This window comes from Polypterus senegalus, chromosome 7 (genome assembly GCF_016835505.1).
Source record: "Polypterus senegalus isolate Bchr_013 chromosome 7, ASM1683550v1, whole genome shotgun sequence".
In the NCBI taxonomy this organism is placed as follows: domain Eukaryota; kingdom Metazoa; phylum Chordata; class Cladistia; order Polypteriformes; family Polypteridae; genus Polypterus; species Polypterus senegalus.
Window position 1 is genome coordinate 180,991,376 of NC_053160.1, and position 22,260 is coordinate 181,013,635.

Consider the following 22,260-nt stretch of genomic DNA (forward strand, 5'->3'; position numbering starts at 1 on the left):
CCACTCATGGGCCATTTTATTAGGTACACCTGTTTTTTAATTTTAGTGATTTTATTCAAATTAAATAACATTCCATACACATACAGTTAAAGTTAAAAGTATGTGAACCCTTTGGAATGATCTGCTTTACTGCATGAACTGGCCATTAAAATTCATCTGATCTTCATCTAAGTCCCAGGTCCTGATATACACAATGAGCTTAAGCCAACGACACACAAACAATTCTACTCTTTCATGTCTTTATTTTACAAACGCATTCAACGTTCACAGTGGTAGTGAAAAAAGTAAGAGAACCTTGCGATTTAATAAATGGTTGACCCTCCTTCGGCAGCAATGACCTCAACCAGGCGCTTCCTTTAACTGCAGATCAGACCTGCACATCGTGTGAGGTGGAATTTGAGCCGATTCTTACCCTGCAGAACTGCCTTAACTCTTCCATATTCTTTGGTTGTCTTCTGTGTGTGGCTCTCTCTCTTCACGTCATTCAGTAGGATTGACATCTGGGCTCTGACTGGGCCGCTCCAAAAGGCACAGTTTGTTCTTCTGAAGCCATTGTGCTGTGGATTTGCTGCGATGTTTGGGCTCGTTGTCCTGTTGGATCACCCAGCCTCTTCTGAGCTGAAGTTGACAGACAGACACCCTCACATCATCCTGGAGAATTTGTTGATAAACTTGTGAATTCATTTTCCCCTCAATGATGGCCCTGATGCAGCAAAGCAGGCCCAAATCTTGATGTTCCCTCCACCATACTTTACTGTAGGGATGATGTTTTGATGTTGACATGCAGTGCCCTTTTTATGCCAAATGAAGTTCTGATTGTTCCACCCAAATACAGTGCATCCGGAAAGTATTCACAGCGCATCACTTTTTCCACATTTTGTTATGTTACAGCCTTATTCCAAAAAGGATTAAATTCATTTTTTTTCCTCAGAATTCTACACACAACACCCCATAATGACAACATGAAAAAAGTTTACTTGAGGTTTTTGCAAATTTATTAAAAAATAAAAAAACTGAGAACTCCCATGTACATAAGTATTCACAGCCTTGGCTCAATACTTTGGCGATGCACCTTTGGCAGCAATTCCAGCCTCAAGTCTTTTTGAATATGATGCCACAAGCTTGGCACACCTATCCTTGGCCAGTTTCGCCCTTTGCTCTTTGCAGCACCTCTCAAGCTCCATCAGGTTGGATGGGAAGCGTCGGTGCACAGCCATTTTAAGATCTCTCCAGAGATGTTCAATCAGATTCAAGTCTGGGCTCTGGCTGGGCCACTCAAGGACATTCACAGAGTTGTCCTGAAGCCACTCCTTTGATATCTTGGCTGTGTGCTTAGGGTCGTTGTCCTGCTGAAAGATGAACCGTCGCCCCATTTTGAGGTCAAGAGCACTCTGGAACAGGTTTTCATCCAGGATGTCTCTGTACTTTGCTGCAGTCATCTTTTCCTTTATCCTGACTAGTCTCCCAGTTCCTGCCGCTGAAAAACATGCCCACAGCGTGATGCTGTCACCACCATGCTTCAGTGTAGGGATGGTATTGGCCTGGTGACGAGCGGTGCCTGGTTTCCTCCAAACGTGACGTCTGGCATTCACACCAAAAAGTTCAATCTTTGTCTCATCAGACCAGAGCATTTTGTTTCTCATGGTCTGAGGGTCCTTCAGGTGCCTTTTGGCAAACTCCAGGTGGGCTGCCATGTGCCTTTTACTAAGGAGTGGCTTCCGTCTGGCCACTCTACCATACAGGCCTGATTGGTGAATTGCTGCAGAGTTGGTTGTCCTTCTGGAAGGTTCTCCTCTCTCCACAGAGGACCTCTGGATCTCTGACAGAGTGACCATTGGGTTCTTGGTCACCTCCCTGACTAATCCCCCCATCGCTCAATTTAGATGGCCGGCCAGCTCTAGGAAGAGTCCTGGTGGTTTCGAACTTCTTCCACTTATGGATGATGGAGGCCACTGTGCTCATTGGGACCTTCAAAGCAGCAGAAATTTTTCTGTAACCTTCCCCAGATTTGTGCCTCGAGACAATCCTGTCTCGGAGGTCTACAGACAATTCCTTTGACTTCATGCTTGGTTTGTGCCCTACATGAACTGTCAACTGTGGGACCTTCTATAGACAGGTGTGTGCCTTTCCAAATCATGTCCAGTCAACTGAATTTACCACAGGTGGACTCCAATGAAGCTGCAGAAACATCTCAAGGATGATCAGGGAAACAGGATGCACCTGAGATCAATTTGGAGCTTCATGGCAAAGGCTGTAAATACTTATGTACATGTGCTTTCTCAATTTTTTTATTTTTAATAAATTTGCAAAAATCTCAAGTAAACTTTTTTCACGTTGTCATTATGGGGTGTTGTGTGTAGAATTGTGAAGAAAAAAATGAATTGAATCCATTTTGGAATAAGGCTGTGACATAACAAAATGTAGAAAAAGTGATGCGCTGTGAATACTTTCCAGATGCACTGTAGTTCAGTTTTGGTTTCATCATTCCACAAAACAGTTTCCCAGTACCGTTGTGGAGTGTCTAAGTGCTCTTTCACAAACTTCAGGCATTCAGCATTGTTGTTTTTTGATAGCAGTGGCTTCCTTCTTGGTGTCCTGCCATGGACTCCATTCTTGTTCAATGTTTTGCGTATAGTTGACTCCTGAATGGAGATGTTTGCCAGTTCTGACGATTTCTTCAAGTCCTTTGCTGTCACTCTAGGGTTCTTCTTTACCTTATTGCTGACTTTGTGTTGTGCTCTTGGGGTCATCTTGTAGCCACAATACCAAATGGTCTCCATTTCTAGACAACTTGCCTAGCAGTACACTGATGAAGATCTCAAATCTTTGAATTGACTTTGTAACCCTTTCCAGCCTTATGTAGATGAACAATTCTCCATCGCAGCTCTTCAGACAGCTCTTTTGTGTGAGGCGTGATTCCCATCTGGATATGCTTCTTCTCCAAAACTCAAACTTTATCGTGTTTTTGATCAATCAAAGTCATTGAGGGCCGCACCTCTGAACTTGTTTCATTAAATGGACTCCAGGGACCTCATGTATAAACGGTGCGTACGCACAGAAATGTTGCGTAAGAACTTTTCCACGTTCAAATCGCGATGTATAAAACCTACACTTGGCGTAAAGCCACGCACTTTTCCATGGTACCTCATACCTTGTCGTACGCAAGTTCTCCGCTTGGTTTTGCAGACTGGCGGCACCCAGCGTCAAAGCAGTGCTACTGTTCCTGTGTGGTTACACCTTATTTTCCTGATGCGGCTTTATAAATACACTGAATAAATTCCTGCAGATTTTATTTTTTTTCTACAGCCGTCTGTAGTTTTTTTTTTGTTTGTTTTTTATGTCCACCCTGGCCATCGGACCTTACTTATTCTATGTTAATTAATGTTGACTTATTTTTATTTTTTATTGTGTCTTCTGTTTTTCTATTCTTCATTTTGTAAAGCACTTTGAGCTACAATTTTTTGTATGAAAATGTGCTATATAAATAAATGTTGTTGTTGTTCCTGAAACTAACTGCATATTGTTGATTAGTGTAACGCATCTGATTGTAATTAACTCGTAACAATATAATGGTCCAGGGAACAGCCATAGTATTCCAAATACCATAACTGCTTTAGCGTTGTTACTCTCACTGCACCTTCTTCTTCTTCTTCTTCTTCTTCTTCGTCTTCTTCTTCTTCGTCTTCGTCTTCTTCTTCGTCTTCTTCTTCTTCGTCTTCTTCTTCTTCTTCGTCTTCTTTCAGCTCCTCCCATTAGGAGTTGCCACAGCGGATCATCTTTTTCAATATTTCTCTCACTGCACCACTCGGAGTATTTCTATCACTGTATCTGAGTGTGAATCACAGCAGCAGCTGATCGGAAAGAGAATTATCGGTATACAGCATCAAGTACACGCTGTCTCAGCCACTGCAAAACGTTTCAAAGCCTTTCCTGTACGAACCTCGCGGTTCAGAAACAGTTTCATCCCAAGAACTTTAAATGCACTCAATCAAGTGCACCTTGTAGAACTGTTGGTACTTATAAGTACAATCACCTCACTGTAAACTTGCACTACAGTTATAATATCTCACAACCTGAGCCACTTTATAAAGCGCATATTTACATATGATGAAGATATCATTTTTAAGGTGAAATGCAGCAAAATATGTTTGTTAAATTATACAGATAAAACTTTAACTTCATTTGAATAATCTATATTCTTCACTGGGAGAGTCGTGAAGGATAGAATAATTAAACATGTACTATGAAGATATTTCAATGTTCCTTAAACGTTTTGAAGAATTACAGATGGCTTAACTTCTATTACAGAGCTGATTGTGTGGTGATTGGGTATTTGGGGAAAGAAAAGCAAGGACTGCAGTGACGGCTGCGCCAATATATATTGAATATAACACAGAAAGAGAAAATAACGACAGAGCTAAAAACACAGCGACAAATTTCGGCAAAAGTTAAATGCTTGTGTCATGAGCACGAGGCGGCTATGCAGTGTCTGCAACGGACGTGGCCATCCACCGTGCATAAGCTACCTTACTGACATTGGCGGGCGAAGGAGCCACCGATTCTTCCTCTGCCCAGTGCCACCACAAGCCTAGAGCTGCCCCTGAGTACTGCTGCAATAAGTTATTTCATCGAAGGTCGCACACAATCACTGCGCCGTGAAACTCATGTTTAATAACGTGCTTTAACTCCTGTCATCATGAAAATGATATCACGTATACATCTCAGTATTTTAGTTATTCAGAGAGCTGTAATATCACAAATGTAATGGATTCTGTGTCCAGTTGGAGGAAGAGAGCCGGTGTAAGAAGCAAGTAGTGATTCACACACATAGAGCACATAGAAGATCAAATACAACACAAAGCATTTAACATGCAACTTTAATTACGATGGGATTTGAGAAACTGGTTAATTAAATGATTTTAAGATGAAGTTTATGATGTTCTACTTTAATGATAAAATAAACTACATGATTAAAGTGGAAATGGCGAGATTGAAGTTGACATTTCGTGCTTTTTCCCCACTGTGTGCCTTTTGTTCTCTGTATCCTAATAAACTTTCATATGACACTCAGACGGTGGGCTACGACTCGGCTTTCCACGGCGACTTTGATACGTGACTTCTTTTTTATTTCCGGCACTGTGCGATTTTGTGAATGTGAACTTTCAAGTTTCTCCAACACGCTATGTCACTCACTCAACTTCCTTTTGTTGATTATACCACAGTTTCTTTGAACAAATAGTATGTTTTTCCTTTGCCTCCACTTGGTATTCGCTGAAATTCTTATATTTTCCCCCGTGCTATTCCTATTGTCTTTTCACAGAAGGCTGAGCTTAAGGGCGATTTATATTCATTTGCATATTCAAAGAGGCGTAATTCTGGGAGGAGTTGGGGCGTTACATAAAGCGCGTGCACGAGCGTTAGTTTTCACGCTGATCGGGATTTATGGAGCGGAAGAACGTAGAGTACGCACAGATTCCTGCGTCTGGATTTTTCTGTGCGTAAGCACATTTCGGCTTTTGTGCTTACGCCATGTTATAGTGCGAGTTCTACGCACGGCGTTATACATGAGGCCCCGGGTGTGCGAAATTCGGACTGCAATGAGCTTTTTAAAAAGTCATTCGCTTAGGGTTCACTTACTGTTTCCAACCTTCAGTTTCACAGTTTGAATGATTTATTCAATATGGTCAAAATTCTTTGAAAATCTGTGTATCTTTAGTTATAGGAGACGGTGTTTGTTTATTATGGTGACTGACATGAAGATGCGGTCCTGTTTTATATGGGATTTAGACAGTAAATGGCCTGTATTTGATATAGCGCCTACTAGAGTTCAAGAACCCCCTAGGCGCTTTACAACACAACAGTCATTCACCCATTCACACACACATTCATACGCTGGTGATGATAAGCTACTTGTAGCCACAGCTGCCCTGGGGCACACTGACAGAAGTGAGGCTGCCGAACACTGGCGCCACCAATCCTTCCGACCACCACCAGCAGGCAAGGTAGGTTAAGTGTCTTGCCCAAGGACACAACAGCTGCATTCTCATGCCGGGAGCCAGGATCGAACCTGCGACCCTCTGATTGCTTGACAACCCGCTCTACCGACTGAGCTACTGCTGCCCTTTAATAACTGCTGCCCCAGTAGTAGAGAGAATTCCTAGGGGTTCACAGACTTTTTACTTTGACTGTAATTCAAGTTTTACAAAACAAATAAAGGTTTGAAACAAAACTGAGAAAGAGAGCCAGGCCTGCAGTGTAAAACTGTATGCTAGTAAAGATAAGTGAATAGATAACATAATAAATGGAGATAAATGGAGTAAAAGAGCGGAGAGAATCCGCTTCCTCAATTTAAATGCTTCTAGTATTGAGGGTGAGAAATCAGGGAAGATGTGAATGTTTTTTATTTTCAAATAGAATCTCTTGTTTCTCTCTGAGAAGTGACATTACTTTAAGATTAAATTGTAATCTCTCGAAGCGAACAATTAGAGTCCTAGGTTTAGAGGTATTGATTCACGTATGCGATAAGCTGCCGCCATCTCGGTATCTGATTTAAACTTATTTTCCAATTATTTTTATAGTACTAGGCCAGCAGTTCTCAAACTTTCGTATTTTTAACCAAACCCTTTTCTACCTGGAATAAATTTGCGCCCCCTGCATAATATAAAATAGATGAGAATAACCCCTGATACAACTGATAAAGGTATGATACTCGTGCGGTGTCGCGGTATCCTATCATTTTCACTTCCATAAGATCTGCATGTGTTTGACTAACTTCAATGAAATATTTGCAATTTTTTTTTTTTAAAGTGCTTTAATAACTGTTAAAATGCCTTGTGTGTTTTTTGGTAGTAATCCCAAAAACAAAGAATAAGTTATTCTTATTTAATTATTTTTTTATGTAAAGAAACGATTAAACATGTTTTAATTTTTAAAAATCTCGTAAACAAAGACACCGATGAAGTCAATCTGCACGAGATGAACGCACTTTGGTCCAACAAACCAAACCGAATACGCAGTAAATTATTTAACTCAATGGCAATATTGGCTACGCTGCCAATGTGGTGCAGTCGCGCCACATTATCACCTGATCTACCGTTACCCGGATGTTCGCGACAGATACCGATATGTCTCGAACTTTCTGGATTGAAAATACGCGACTATAAAAGCAGCAGCAGCGGTGCCGCTCGTCAGTTAGGCCTTGTTCACACAGGCATTAAAATCAAGCGTTTTTTGCGTCAGAAGCGTCCGGTGGCGCGGATCAAGCGCCGAGTGTTTTCTACGTAGGAGTCAATGAGAGTGTTCACACGGGCTTTGGTGGCGGCGTTTGTCCGGCAGCGCTTATATGGCATCAAAAACGTTGCATGCAGCTTTTCTTGCCGTTCAAAACCCACAACGCATGGAAACCGCTTCTAGTTCGTTTTCTGCGCTTATTTTACGCCGGAGGACCGGATATTTTATGTTTTCATATACAACATATATATTTTCATATTGCTTATTTTATTTTATTGTCTCATGTAATTTGTAAACCATGAACCTATTAATTTATGTTCTAATATAATATTTCATAACGATTATGTAGGGGGGGCAATCCATGGCGGGGGCATTTCAGTGCATAACATATGTAAGCGCACACTCGACTACTGTTTCCTTACCTCAGAGTGACAAGTAGTCTCTCTTCGGGGCTAAGTCGCATATTGGTTGATCGGCGTGCAATGTGGCATTGCACCAGCTGCAGCAGACAATCAAAAGTGGAAACCGACATCTGACAGTAATTAAAAAACTTGCGTGGAAATTTTCGCATTTCTTCATAAAGCACAAAAAAACTTCCTTTAACCCGACGTTGTGCAGTCAGAGGATGAACCCAGTAGCGGCGGCGATTTTTTCTCTCCCTACGTCACCGTATTACGAGTATTTTTAAAACAAGAAGATTAATATCTAACATAGCAAAATGGTCCCTATTGAAAGGAGGCACCTCAAATATAACGACAAGGGCTTTCATATCCAGTTCCCGACACTGCCTCCACAGGTTAACACACAAACTACAATTTGGGCTGCAGGCTGGCGTTAGACAGAGACAAACGAACGCCGGTGTAGAAGTCAATCGATCGCCACCACAAAATGCAACATAAACGTCTAGGACGTTCAGAGCAAGTTCGTTTATCCAAAAACTTAACGCCCGTGTGAACAAGGCCTTAGTCATTAGATCTTTGCCTTAGAAATGTTTAATTTAAATTGTAGTTATAATGCATTCGTTGTGATTATATGCTTGCAAATATAAATTTGAAATAAAAATGTAAAAAATTAATTTTGATGTCTTGTTCATTTATTCAACGCCCCCCCTTGTGCAGCTTCAGCACCCCCCAGGCGGGTATGCCCCACAGTTTGAGAACCGCTGTACTAGGGTGTTGTACCGTGTTAGCCATTACCGTTAGCCTGAAGAAGGGGCCTGAGTTGCCTCGAAAGCTTGCATATTGTAATCTTTTTGGTTAGCCAATAAAAGGGGTCATTTTGCTTGACTTTTCAATTATTTTTGAGAATAGTTCAGCTACGAGTTTCACTGGGTTGGGACTTTCACGATTCTCAGGTAGACCTTCGATTCTAATATTATTCCTTCTGCATCCATCTTCCAGAGCCGCAAGTCTGTCTCCGAGTTTTTTGCATTCAGAATTCTCAGCTGCAGCTTTTCTATCGGCGGTAGATGCCGAATGTTCCGCTGTTTCAATTCGAGTCGTGAATGTCTGCTTAACGTCTTTCAGCTGATCGGCAAGTGCTCTCAGTTTGGACGCATTTTGTGTTCCTCAATTTTCTCCAGCATACTTTCAAAGGCTGCGTCAAAGCGATTATATACACGTTTTTCCAGGTCTTTATTATCCTGCCGCAGCTTCTCATTTGTCTTCTCGCTTTCTTTCTTTATATTTTTCTGAATGCCTTTCCTGAGCTCATTTATGGCCATGGCGTTCATTACCTTCAGTTCGGACAGATCGTTTCGGCTTTCGTGCTCCGCAGGTGAAGTGATAATCCCCGTTACAGCTGGTGCTTCCGGCTCGTGAGGACTGCAAGGCCATCTCCAGTTTCAAGTGATCTTCTGGCATCGGTGAGCTATTGTGACCTGCATCACTTGCACCTTCGCTCCCATTTTCGCTCGCGGCTGGAGATGACGCAGTGGAGCGGGGTCCTGGGGAGTCTGTGCTTTCGCCTGCCTGTTCCAGGTCAGTCTCTGAAAGGCCTTACCTTGCACTTGGACTTGATACCTGCCTAGACTTGGGTTTAGCTTCAGGTTTCTTTTCCGTTTCTTTCTGACCCCCTTTCCTGTTACTCATGTTTATATATATATATATATATATATATATATATATATATATATATATATATATACTAGCAGGAGTACCCGGCATTGCCCAGGAATTTATAACTGGTGAATTTCCCAAATGAAAGAAACAGAACATAGAAATAGAACAAACAGTTTTCTGATTTACATTTTATTGTAAGTTTGTCCACTCTGGATTCTGTGTGCTGTGGCGTTTCAGACAACCTTCCAATTCTATGTGTTATTTTCGGTGGCATCGGTATATTAGTGAAAAGCAGGACAATTATAATGTGTTACATAGTAATACGCACGGAATAAGTACCACAGTGAGAGGAATTTACCTTATTTACAATAAGTCAGAAAGCGAACAAATTGCATCAGTCAGTTAGAAAGAGTAACACTGAAATCGTACTGTGAGCCGGAAAGCGAGCAAATAGCACTACAAATACGGAAAGCCAGTGAGAAAGAGTAGCACTGACACTGTACTTGGAAAAATGGCGGGGAGGGGGGGGCTGTTTGTAAGGAACGTCTGTGTTGAACCGTGCTGCTATCTAACGGATGCTGGCGATGGTAACTACAGAGAGAAGTGACGTACAACCGGTGCTGTGTGTGGGGAAAATGACAGGAAAAGGATGCTGTCTTTTTAAGGTGAGCCTCTGTTCAAATGTGGTGCCATATAATGGACGTTGGCGAATGAAATACAGCGCTATCACTGCGTGTGGAGGTGTGACTCGCGGAAACGCGGGTGTGTCAGCCGGTCACGCCTTCTGGGTCATTGACGTTTTACATCCATACAGTGGTTCCCCTTCACGCGATCAAAGCAGTCGGCCTTCTCATACTTGGACACTTCCGCAATCTGTTGGCAATTTAAAGAAACATGGGTAATGAGCGACACATGGGGACGAAAGGTGCCTCTAGCTGGCGCCGCCGTGAATGTCTGTTGCAACGTGCGGCCATCTTGTCGATGATAAGTACGGGGACGTGGGCCGAACGTTGTGTGCAGTGAAAAGGTGCCCTACCCTTCACCGCGAACATTTTTCCAAATCAAACATACCCCATGACCTCCTCCTGGTCACAAAGGAGCCCCATGCCCAGTTTGGTGGCGATCGGACACCCGGTGCAGATTTGTATGGCGGACAAACAAACATACATACATCGACTCTGCTTTACTACTCCTCGGGTTTGGTAAATACAGGATACCTCGGGATAATAAAAAATAAGAGAAAATATAAAGCCGCTGCTAACGGAGCTTCGCTTCAGACATCCATCTCCCGTAAACAGACGAGACCAACTCCTAAATGCTTATTCTAAAATGTTATTGATCAGATCCTGCCAAGTTTTGAAAAAGTGTTATTATACACACCTGATTTACCCAGTAAGGGGGGCCGGCCAGGTGGTCTCGTGACCTCGATACCCCTGCAGATTTTTTTGTTCTTCATCTTGTAGTACATCATTTGGATGAAAAAGACCTCTAGAAATAAATGTTGTTGTTGTTGTTGTATCTAATCAACCAATCACAGGACAGCAGCTCAGTGCATTTCGGCCTGTTGACGTCGTCAAGATGACCTGCTGAAGTTCAAACTGAGCATCAGAACGGGCAAGAAAGGAGACTGAAGTGACTTCGTATGTGGCCTGGTTGTTGGTGCCAGACTTGCTGCTCTGAGTATTTCAGAAACTGCTGATCTCCTGGGATTTTCACACACAACCATCTCTAGGGTTTACAGAGAATGGTCTGAAAAAGGGAAAAGCGGAAATGCCTTGTTGATGCCAGAGGAGAATGGCCAGACTGGTCAGAGCTGACAGAAAGGCAACAGGAACTCAAATAAGTACTCGTTACAAGTGTGGTGTGAAGAAGAGCAGCTCTGAACACACAACACGTGCAGCAGGTGGGCTACAGCAGCAGGAGACCACACTGGGTGACACTCCTGTCAGCCAAAAACAGGCAACCGAGGCTACAATTCACACGGGGTCACCAGAATTGGACAATTGAAGACTATAAGGACGTCTCCTGGTCTGACGAGTCACGATTGCTGCTGCGACATTTGGATGCTCGGGTCAGAATTTGGTGTCAACAACATAAAAGCAGAGATCCATCCTGCCTTGTATCAACAGTTCAGGCTGGTGCTGGTGGTGTGATGGTGTCTGTGATATTTCCTTTGCACACTTTGGGCCCCTTAGTACCAACTGAGCAATGTTTAAATGCCACAGCCACTGCTATAAAAGTGAGACATAAAACGAGGTTCCTGACTCTCCATGTGGTCATTAAAGATCCCAGGGCGTCCTTCATAAAGAGTAGGGGGTATCCCGATATCCTGGCTAAACTGCCCACCACAGCCTAGTCATTCTGCACCCCTCATCATCCTCAGTCTCTAATTGGCCGTTTCTCTCTCACTTCTCCATCTAGTAGCTAATATATGATGAGCGTTGTGACGCAAAATGGTGGAGCCTGGTGGGTACTGTACATTAGTGGGGCCTGAAGTGGCTCCGCACTCACTATGTAGAGAACTTTGAGCGGAGAGAAAATCGCTGTAGAAATATAAAGAATATCTTCTATATATTTCTCTTCTGGTTCGTCCTGCTTCCTCTTCAAAACCGGTCCCCCCCCACACGCAGCCCACACGGCATTTCTCGATTCCTGTTCGTCCTCTTCCAAACCCTTCCCCACACTGCCTGCGGCCTCCCATACACCCCCACGCTGCTTTTCTCAATTCCTATTCCTCCTTCGGACTACCACGTTCCCCGCTTCTCTCTCATGACCCCATTGGTGTCATGTCACCGGCCGATACCTATCCTGACCGCGTGACCTTTCACTTCGGCCATGTGTGCGCCTGGGAGTCTTTTCCGTAGCCTGCTACAGGAAGGTACTCTCTTGACCATTGGCATTGGTTTCGCTCCTTGCTATTTTCGTTATACTGTGACGGTTGTTTCCTAAGCCTTTGTTTTAAAATGAACGACAGTGTCTTCTCTGTCGACGGGTTTTTGTACAACATCATCTCTATCCTGGGATCCGGCAACTGTCTGTTCCTATCAGTGGGTTATTTCTTGACACAAACGGTTGACAGAAGGCAATGCACTCTCACTACGACACAGGGCAGTAGATTTCGTTGTATCACATTGGGACAGATTTGGAGACGCTCTTCCTGTTGTTCTTTCCAACTAACAAGTCGAGTTATCACAACAAATCATGAGTACTATCAATAAATGGCAACATCTGGAGTTTATGGTATTGAAGCTGAAATTCAAGCTTTTTCCGAGATTCTCCATGCTGCCATTGTCATTTACTTCAAACACGACCCCAACATCCCGCCTTGTATTAAGTTCACAAAGATTTGCAATAATCTACAACAACCAGTCAGTTAGTTGTATGTGGCTTTTTCTAGGGTTAGATCTTTCAACTCATTATCTGTCATCTCCACCCAAACACCTATTCACAACTGCGTCTTTCAAGAAGTATTTCTTTCTTCTTGATTTCTGAATTCCTTTCTCACTGTTTTCCATTCCTATTCTTACACCGCCATATGCTACGGCGGACGTCAGCTAGTTATTATTATTATTATTAGATCCCCCCGCTCAGTGCTCTTTGGTTACCTTGGTGCATTTCCCAGAAGTCAAGCAGACCTCTCGGGCTTTGAATTCCACTTGTTGTTCAGCTGAGGGCTCATCCAAGATTGCGGCCAAAGAGTGCGATCTTCACGATCTCTTTTCACTCCAACTGTACAAGAGTGTACGAGTGTGTCCCGCTGCTCTTGGCACCCACTCTTGATGGTTCTCAGTGCACTTATGACTACTGGAGCCACTCTTGTCCTTGTTTATTAACTATTACTATCTCTCGCTTATAAAAGAAAATCTCGAGACAAGACAAGACTATCGCCAAGAGATGTTTTCAAGTCCCACCCTCCTTTCAACCATATTAAACCACACCCACACTCCACTCACCTCTCATTCGTTTGAATGCTTTTGTCCAATCCAATCTAATCTAATCTGATACAATATAATATCTCTCTATTATAAAAGGAAATCCTGAGACGAGACTTTTTCAAAGAGATTTTTTCGTGGTTCCGGGTAATGGCCCATGCCCGCGTTCCTCTCACCTCTCATTTATGTGAATTCTTTTGTCAGACACAGTTCCTGCACTCTCAGCTCTTATACATTTTTACATTTTCCCAATAAACGAAGACTTATTATGTCCAAATCTTATTGAAGAATTTCATCCCGAAGTGTTATAACAGAAGAAATGAGTACACGGGCAATCCTAGAACCGAAAAACAATGAAGTCAAATGAATTAATGCAAAAATTGTCGATCAGTTACACAGCAAATTGGCTAAATGCATATCAGTAGACTCTACTGAAACAGTTGGTGGTGATGTTACAGAAGATGAAAAATTTCAAATTACAATATCACGAAGAATATCTACAACCGTTAATACCGTCCAGCCTTCCACCGTCTGAATTACTGTAGAAAGAAGGACGTATCGTAATGTTATTGCGTAATTTATGTCTGAGTGATGGGCTATGCAGTAGGACAAGATTAGTTGTATTCAAAATTGGTCGAACAGTTCTGACATGTGAAATTTTAACAGGCGACAAGAAAGGTAATCTTCAGGGGATAACATTAGACACCAAAGGAGATCTTCATTAGAATAGCTTTAGTTATAACAATTGACAAATCACAGAGCAAACATTTGAAAAGGTCGGTTTATTTATTAGGAAGAAAGTAACGATTTTCACACACGGGCAGTTATACGCTGCGTTGTCACGATGTAAGTCCAAACACGGAATCAAAATTCAATGCGATATCGACGAAAGGTTAAAACCAAATATTGTTTTTACTGAAGTTTTACAGTAAAAAGTGTAAAGTTTAAAAAGTACTTGCACGTTAATTTCAAAGCCAAACAGAATGAAATCGTATAACGCAACAGATGCCTCTAACACAACATGAAACATAATTTTCTTTCAGTTTATTACGTTTTACTGTTTTTTACTTGGGTTGTTTACTCACTGTTATGTAAAATAGTTTGTTTGTTCTATTATGCATATGTAACAATTCTCATGAAAATAACAATCTGTTTAAATTGTACATCCACTTCCCCATACGCGAGAGGCAGAGCCGTGAAGTGGTCAGCGCGTAGCACCCGCATGGGGGTTGGTGAGCGAAGCGAGGAGGGGGCAAAGCCCCTAACTTATTATTATTATTATTATTATTATTATTATTATTATTATTATTATTATTATTATGAGTGTAGTACTGAGAGACCCTCCCTCATAGATCATGGACCCCTGCTGTCATTTCTGGCTGTGTTTGTGTCGCAGTCGGCATGTTCTCCTTGTGTTCCTTCGCATGTTTTACATTTACAGTGGTGGCCAAAAGTTTGGAGAAGTGTTGTGTCACAAAGTGTTTTTAGATCTCTTTCTCAGGTGTTTCTATGGTGTACTGAAGTGGAATTACAAGCAGTTCAGAAGTTTCAAAGGCTTTTATTGACACTGACATGAAGTTTATGCAAAGAGTCCATATTTGCTGTGTTGGCCCTTCTTTCTTTTTCAAGACCTTTGCAATTTATCATGGCAGGCTGGCAATTAACTTCTGGGACAAATCCTGACTGATGGTAGCCCATTGTTGCATCATCAGTGCTTGGAGTTTGTCAGAATTGGTGGGTTTGTGTGTGAGGACTGACCACAAGTTCCTGGCCATGGACCCCATATGTCGATGTGTGGGACCCCTGACGTGGCACTGCATTTTCAATCATCAGCAGTGTTTTGGTGACACACACTGGTACTTCTGTCAGTAGAGAGTTGCCATGTCTAGAATATGGCAAGTTCAACGCCTGGACCAGGAGTCAGTCGTGCTGCATGTTCTCTTACTGACCGTGCAGATGTAACTCATCCACCCTCCATCTCTTAAACACATTTAATCCTCCTTCCATAGAATTAAAAAGCACACTTAATATCTAATGCTTGTTGCAATTAATGTCAAATAAAACACTTCTGGTTTGTCTTTTTCTAAATGTCTTCTTCTCTCTCTTGCAGCTGTTAGAGTCGACAAAAGTAAAAGAAGATGCCGTCCTCTGCTGCTCCATGGAGGTAAGCGATTTGTTCAGCCATATTCAGTTGATAGGTTATGAGCACCTCAGTGGACAGTGAGGAGTAAGTTAGCACCAGGAGATCTACATAGGGTGGGCCAGGGGGCCGCAGTGCCTGACGGTTGTTGTTGTTCCAGCGCAGCCCAATCCCTGCTACAATCAAACTTATTTAATTTCACGGTTTGTTCGTGCATTCACTCTGTGACTTCATCAGATTTTGTCTTTGACTTATAATTGTCTAAAGACCCCAAGAGGTTTACTTTCTCCAGTGATACTGGAGGTTTTTTTTTCCTCTCCTCCATTGTCAGCTGGCCACAATGATAATATTAATAGATGGATATTGTGAGGTTCGATGTATGTGAGTCATTTGGATCTGCTTCATCCTGCTGTGTGTTTAAACAAGAATGTGTGTGTGCGAGTGTGTGTGTGTGTGTGTGTGTTACTTAATGAGTCATTTGGAAAGTGGACATTGGAGTCATCTGTGAACTCGTGACAGTGCTGTGAGCCTGCGCAACGGTCAACCGAATATACCTTATATGTACAAATACTATACTTATATATATTATATAGTGCCTTTCATATCTATCTATCTATCTATCTATCTATCTATCTATCTATCTATCTATCTATCTATCTATTATATAGTACCTTTCATATCAATCTATCTATCTATCTATCTATCTATCTATCTATCTATCTATCTATCTATCTATTATATAGTGCCTTTCATATCTATCTATCTATCTATCTATCTATCTATCTATCTATCTATCTATCTATCTATCTATCTATCTATTATATAGTGCCTTTCATATCTATCTATCTATCTATCTATTATATAGTGCCTTTCATGTCTATCTATCTATCTATCTATCTATCTATCTATCTATCTATCTATCTATTATATAGTGCCTTTCATGTCTGTCTATCTATCCATCTATCTATCTATCTATCTATCTATCTATCTATCTATCTGTTATATAGTGCCTTTCATATCTATCTATCTATCTATCTATCTATCTATCTATCTATCTATCTATCTGTTATATAGTGCCTTTCATGTCTGTCTGTCTATCTATCTATTATCTATCTATTATATAGTGCCTTTCATGTCTATCTATCTATCTATCTATCTATCTATTATATAGTGCCTTTCATGTATCTATCTATCTATCTATCTATCTATCTATTATATAGTGCCTTTCATATCTATCTATCTATCTATCTATCTATCTATCTATCTATCTATCTATCTATCTATCTATATATATAGTGCCTATCTATCAAGTGTCTATCTATCTATCTATCTATCTATCTATCTATCTATCTATCTATCTATCTATCTATCTATCAATCTTCTATTTATTGTTATATGGCATGGAATCCCAATGGTTTGATTTTGTCTTTTTGGTTTTGGACAAATGTGTTGGGCTGAATGGCCCATTTTTTGTCGCCCTTCTTGTACTGTCCTGGTGCAATCTGGCCAGTTGGAGTCCTGGCGCCAATGTGTAGCTGATGTGCTTGTTTCACTTGTTCAGTTTTCCGGAGTTGCTGTTCCAGCAGCTTCTCGTCTCGGTGAGCGCGGTGGGCTGAATGTCCCGTTTTTGTGACAGTTGTCTGCTATTCTTATAGACCATCGCTTATCATTCATGATGTGTCGGTTGCTGTCAGGCACTCATTGCTCCCTTGGCACTGTCTGCTGCCTCTCTGACCTGCTGCTCTTGTTCTTTTGTTTTCTTTTCTTTTCCTTTTCTTTTTATACAACAGCTGCAGAGCACCGGCAAGCTCCTGGAAGAGCAGCTGCCCGAGATGATGAGTGAGCTGCTGGCGGCCGCACGCGACAAGATGCTGTGTCCGTCGGAGTCGCCGCTGACCCGCTCCCTGCTGATGGAGGTCATCGAGCTGCATGCCCGTCATTGGAGCCCACTGGAGGCTTTCACCACTCAGTACTACAATCGGACCATCCAGAAGCTCACCGCCTGACGGACGAATGAGAAGACGGGGAATGTAAAAAAGACGGCCGGTGCCAATCACGGTGTGCTGAATACATCATAGAATTGGGGGATAAAGGCACAACACACGGCGATAACAATAAGACTGTGGAGAGACGTCCCAGCATGCTGAGGAGTGGGGCAGCAGCGTGGGGAAGGGGGGGTGGGGGGATTTGCTTCTTTTCACTTTTGTGTTTTGATTTTGTATGCCAGCAACAAACCACCCCCCACCGACCACCGGCCCACCACCTCCGACGTCCCCCAGCATTTAGTGTCATAGTGGCTGCATTGACGGACGTCAAGCCAAGAAGTATTGTGATTAAAAGACAGGTGGTGGAAAGGGGGTGGGGTTTATGGGGAGGGGTTAGAGGCGGGGCTTACAACTCTATCTATAGAGAGTGCGAGAGAGAGAGAGAGAGCTTTGTTGTGTGTGCGGCCCACGCTGACCGCCAGGCCAGAGACTTCGGGCGGCAGATGTTCTTGGGGAGGACAATGGTGGGCACGTTCCACACCGGACCGCCTCATCAAACAAAAAGAAAAAGAAAGAAAGAAGACAAGCGAGAAACAAACGCAGCGCCAACACGGCGAGGCACTTGCTATTCAGAGGGCTGGGCCTATTCATTACATTGTCATTAATATTGCTATTTTTATAATCATTGTTTTTGATATTCTTTTAAATCATATTTTTGAATGGTTTGAAATAATAGCCTAGACGTATTGCACGGGTTTACCTTACTTTGCACTGTTTTAAGCAAACTGCTTCTTCTGTTTTTTGTTTGTTTTGGGGTTTTTTTTCCAGAAAAGAGATGAGCAGTCAAATGCAATATTTTAGCGTTTTAAATACACTACAGGTGTGGGGGGGGTTTGGGGGTCTCTCTCTCTTTTGTCATCCACTACGCTTTGTTTCAGTGAATGTATAATACGGTCACCTGTGTGTTATGGGACAAGAGCGGCCTTCTCCCTGTCCCGGATGGACACCAAAAAAAAATAGAGGAATGAAAGTGAAGTTTTTTCAATTTTTCCGTTGGTACACAAACCCCCCCACTTAACCCCCCCGAGGTGCCCACAGAAGTCATTTGTATTTATTGGACATGTGTATTATGTTGTATGCAAATTTTTATTTTTTTTTTTTTTTTGTAGGCTTGCAAATGCTAATTCTTATTTACCATAATAGTATTCGTCATTACCAGCCTCGGCCAACGTACGGACCACCAGGTCGAGATGATGTCTGCTCACCGTACATAGAAATGGGGATCTGGGTCATACGTATAATATTCAAAGATGGAGGACTCACACTTCAAAGAAGGGTGGCTGAACTAGTGTATGTCTGTCTGTGTGTGTGTGTGTGTTGTGTGTGTTGTGTGACATAATGAGTCAACTCCGGGTGACTCCGTGCGTCCAGGTGACCAATTGCCTTTCAGAATCTGATACTCTGCTTTGGCCGCACCGCCATCTTTTAGCTTCTGCTGTCTGAGAGGCACAGCGAACGTCTCCATACTGACGGGATTTTCCTGCACGGCTCTGACCCCCCCATGTCTTTTTTTTTTTAATAGATGGGGTCTCCTCAAACACAATCACGAGTTTTGAGTTTTCGTCGATCACAGTTTCAAAGCATCGAGCATACCATCTACGCCGGGGGGCAGGGGGCGCCCACTCCGGTCCTGCTGCAAGTTTTCATTCTAACCCTCTCCTTAATGAGTGACCTGCTGATTTTTTGCTCCTATTTAACTCCTTTTGAATTCATTTTACTTGACTTGCTCTCGAAGACTCGGACCTCCTCACAAACCTGTGAACATCACAACCAATTCAACCCTTTTGCAGCTAAGGACACAATATACGGGTGGCTGCCAACAAGCCTTTTGATGTCTGAGGTCTGCTTTTGTGACCGCTAGTAATAGGATGTCAGGGCCAAAAGGGTTCAAATGAATTCAAAAGGAGTTCATTAGGAGCAAAAACAGCTCACCAGTTAAGGAGAGGGTTAGAATGAAAACCTGCAGCCACTATGGGCCTCCAGGACTGTGACTGAGGACCCCCTGCCTTAATTGATTCTTTTCCCTTAATTAGCAGCCAAACAAGAACGAGATACAAAATGAGCGACGACAACTCGTGGAATGCTGATCTGCTCTTAGAAAAGAGAAAATCCACAATTTCTGAAATGTCTGCTATTGCACAATGAGAGCAGCAACAAGTCATGGAATTAAAGAGCGGGTTTAATTAACAAGAAGACTTGGCACCTAATTGAGCAACTGGTTGGAATGAAATTGGAGTTGAAGGCCCTGACTTAGTTTGTCTTCTGTTGGCTTACTCACCTTACATTTCATTTCTGTTTGGGTGACATTTAAGAAAATAAATGAAGCAATTCAGTTGAACAAATCTTAAAAAACAAGCCAATTAAAATGAATGGAAAAGAAGTTAATTAGCAGCAAAAACAGGTCACTAATTAAGGAGAGGGTGGGAATGAAAACCTGCAGCCCTCCAGGACTGTGATTGAGGACCCCCTGCCTTAATTGTTTCTTTTTTCCTTAATTAGCAGACAAATGAGAACGAGATACAAAATTAGCAAAGACAACTGGTGTCCATCATACCATATCTGAGAATAAGGAAAGGTGGGGGTCTCGGGAATGTTGATCTGCTCAGGTCCCCAGTGCTCTTAGAAAAAAGAACATCAGAAATTTCAGAAATGTCTGCCATTGCAGAGGGAGAGCAACAGCAAGCCATGGAATTAAAGAACAGGTTTAAGTAACGAGAAGACTCGGCGCCTCATTAAGCGACTGGTTGGAGTTTGAGGCCCTGACTGAGTTGGTCATCTGTTGGCTCCCTCACTTCACATTTCATTTCTGTTTTGGTGCGATTTAAGGAAAGAAATGAAGCAAGTCAGTGGAACAATGAAGAAATTCAGGAGAACGAATCTTAAAAAACAAGTAAATTAAAATGAATGGAAAAGAAGTTAATTAGCAGCAAATACAGGTCACCAATTAAGGAGAGGGTTGGAATGAAAACCTGCAGCCACTGCAGCCCTCCAGGACCGGAGTTTGAGAACACTGGCTTAATTGTTTCTTTTCCCTTAATTAGCAGACAAACTAGAACGAGATACAAAATGAGCCAAAACAACTGGTGTCCATCATACAATAACTGAAAATAAGGTAAAGGCGGGGGTCTCGGGAATGCTGATCTGCTTAGGTCCCCAGTGCCCTTAGAAAAGAGAACAGCAAAAATTTCAGAAATGTCTGCCATTGCAGAAGGAGAGCAACAAGCCGTGGAATTAAAGAACGAGTTTAATTAACAAGAAGACGACTCGGCGCCTAATTGAGCAACTGGTTGGAATGAAATTGGTGGAAGTTTGAGGCCCTGACTGAGTTGGTCTTCTGTTGGCTCCCTCACTTCACATTTCATTTCTGTTTAAGGAAAGAAATTAAGAAATTCAGGGGCACGAATCTTAAAAAGACAAGTTCATTAAAATGAAAGGAAAAGGAGTTAATTAGCAGCAAAAACAGGTCACCAATTAAGGAGAGGGTTGGAATGAAAGCCTGCAGCCACTGCGGCCCTCCAGTAGCGGAGTTGGGGACCCCTGATGTATGCTTATCGCCTTTTTTGTTTTGTGCGCGTGACCGTCACAGGCATGTAGTGCCTCTTGTATGTCGTGTCGATTTCAGCTCAGGTGACAGCTAAGGAAATGTGCTTAAATCTTAGACACCGCAGCTCCTCTCGGGATGGCTCTGAGTGTTTATATTCTTTTTTTTTTTGTTTTTTTTTTTTTGTTTTTTTTTTTTTTGTTTTTGAATTTTAAGAGTAAAACATAAACAAATCTGAGAAGACGATATCTGAGACCTTTGAAACGAGATCTCTGTATGTGATGCATCCAATAAATTGAGCTTAACTTATTAAGCAAAAATGAAAAAAAAAAATAAAGTATTTAAGACAAACTGCAAATTGGCTTATTTTGGGGTGAGAATTGGCGCAGGTATCGGCTAGGTTCACTGAAGGTCTCTCTGGGTTCAAATCATAATAATGGTCTATATTTATAGAGCTCAGAGCGCATCCACGCAGAGAGGACCCCAAAACCCACAATTCCTTACTGCGAGGCAGAAGTGCCAACTGGAAATGGGTTGTTTTTGAGGTGAGAATTGGCACAGGTATTGGCGGGGTGGGGGGGTTCACTGAATGTCTCTCTGGGTTCAAATCACAATAATCTCTATATATAATCTTCATTTGGGTCTTGATCTTTGTTTGTCCGCGAATGAATTAGAAGAAGAAGCACTAGGTGGCAGTAGAGAGACAGCTAAAACATAGGCATTGCATTAAGAATCTCCTCCAGGCTTATACTACTGAAGACTGCAGTACGCCAGTCACACCTCAAAACACAGACATTCAAACTAAACAAATTGTTGTGCTTTAAGTTAACTAAAGAGATCTTCATTTCGATCCTGATCTTTGTTTGTCTGCGAATTCCACACATGCCTAGACCACCTTCCAGTTTAGTACGTTGTTGTTACTCACGGATGTCAACAATGTGCCGGAATAATGAAAGGGGTGGTGGACAGTGTTACGCTGGTTAGCTCCTGAGGCCTGGTTAGAGAATGAGATTGCCGAAGTTAAAAGGTACGTGCCTACGTAACATATGAACGAAAGAAAGACGGTGGATAAAATGAATGACAACGTAACAGCACGCTCTGGAAATTATTATTGTTACGTTGTAGCCGGCGAGTGCTGCGCGTCTCACCGTTGTACGGTGCCTTGCTCACATGTCAGTGACGTGATGCCTATTTATGCTTTAAAGAGCCTGGATACCTATGTGTCCCCCTTTTATAACCATTGCTCCGTGTATGTTGCCTTACTCTTTGGATTGCCACAAAGCAACCAGCGACATTGGAGAAAGGTTGAGAA

At 42.3% G+C, this 22,260-nt stretch overlaps 1 protein-coding gene across 3 annotated transcripts in view; it reads left to right on the forward strand.

Moving 5' to 3' along the window:
* Positions 1 to 19,338, forward strand: part of ctif (CBP80/20-dependent translation initiation factor) — a 423,275-nt gene extending 403,937 nt beyond the window's left edge. For all 3 annotated transcript variants that reach the window (XM_039759672.1, XM_039759673.1, XM_039759674.1), the window contains 2 exons: positions 15,333 to 15,386; positions 17,153 to 19,338. In XM_039759672.1, coding sequence (XP_039615606.1) covers positions 15,333 to 15,386; positions 17,153 to 17,368 — 270 coding nt within the window. In that variant the 3' untranslated portion in view covers positions 17,369 to 19,338. The remainder of the gene's footprint in view (positions 1 to 15,332; positions 15,387 to 17,152) is intronic.
* Positions 19,339 to 22,260: the final 2,922 nt, after the last annotated feature.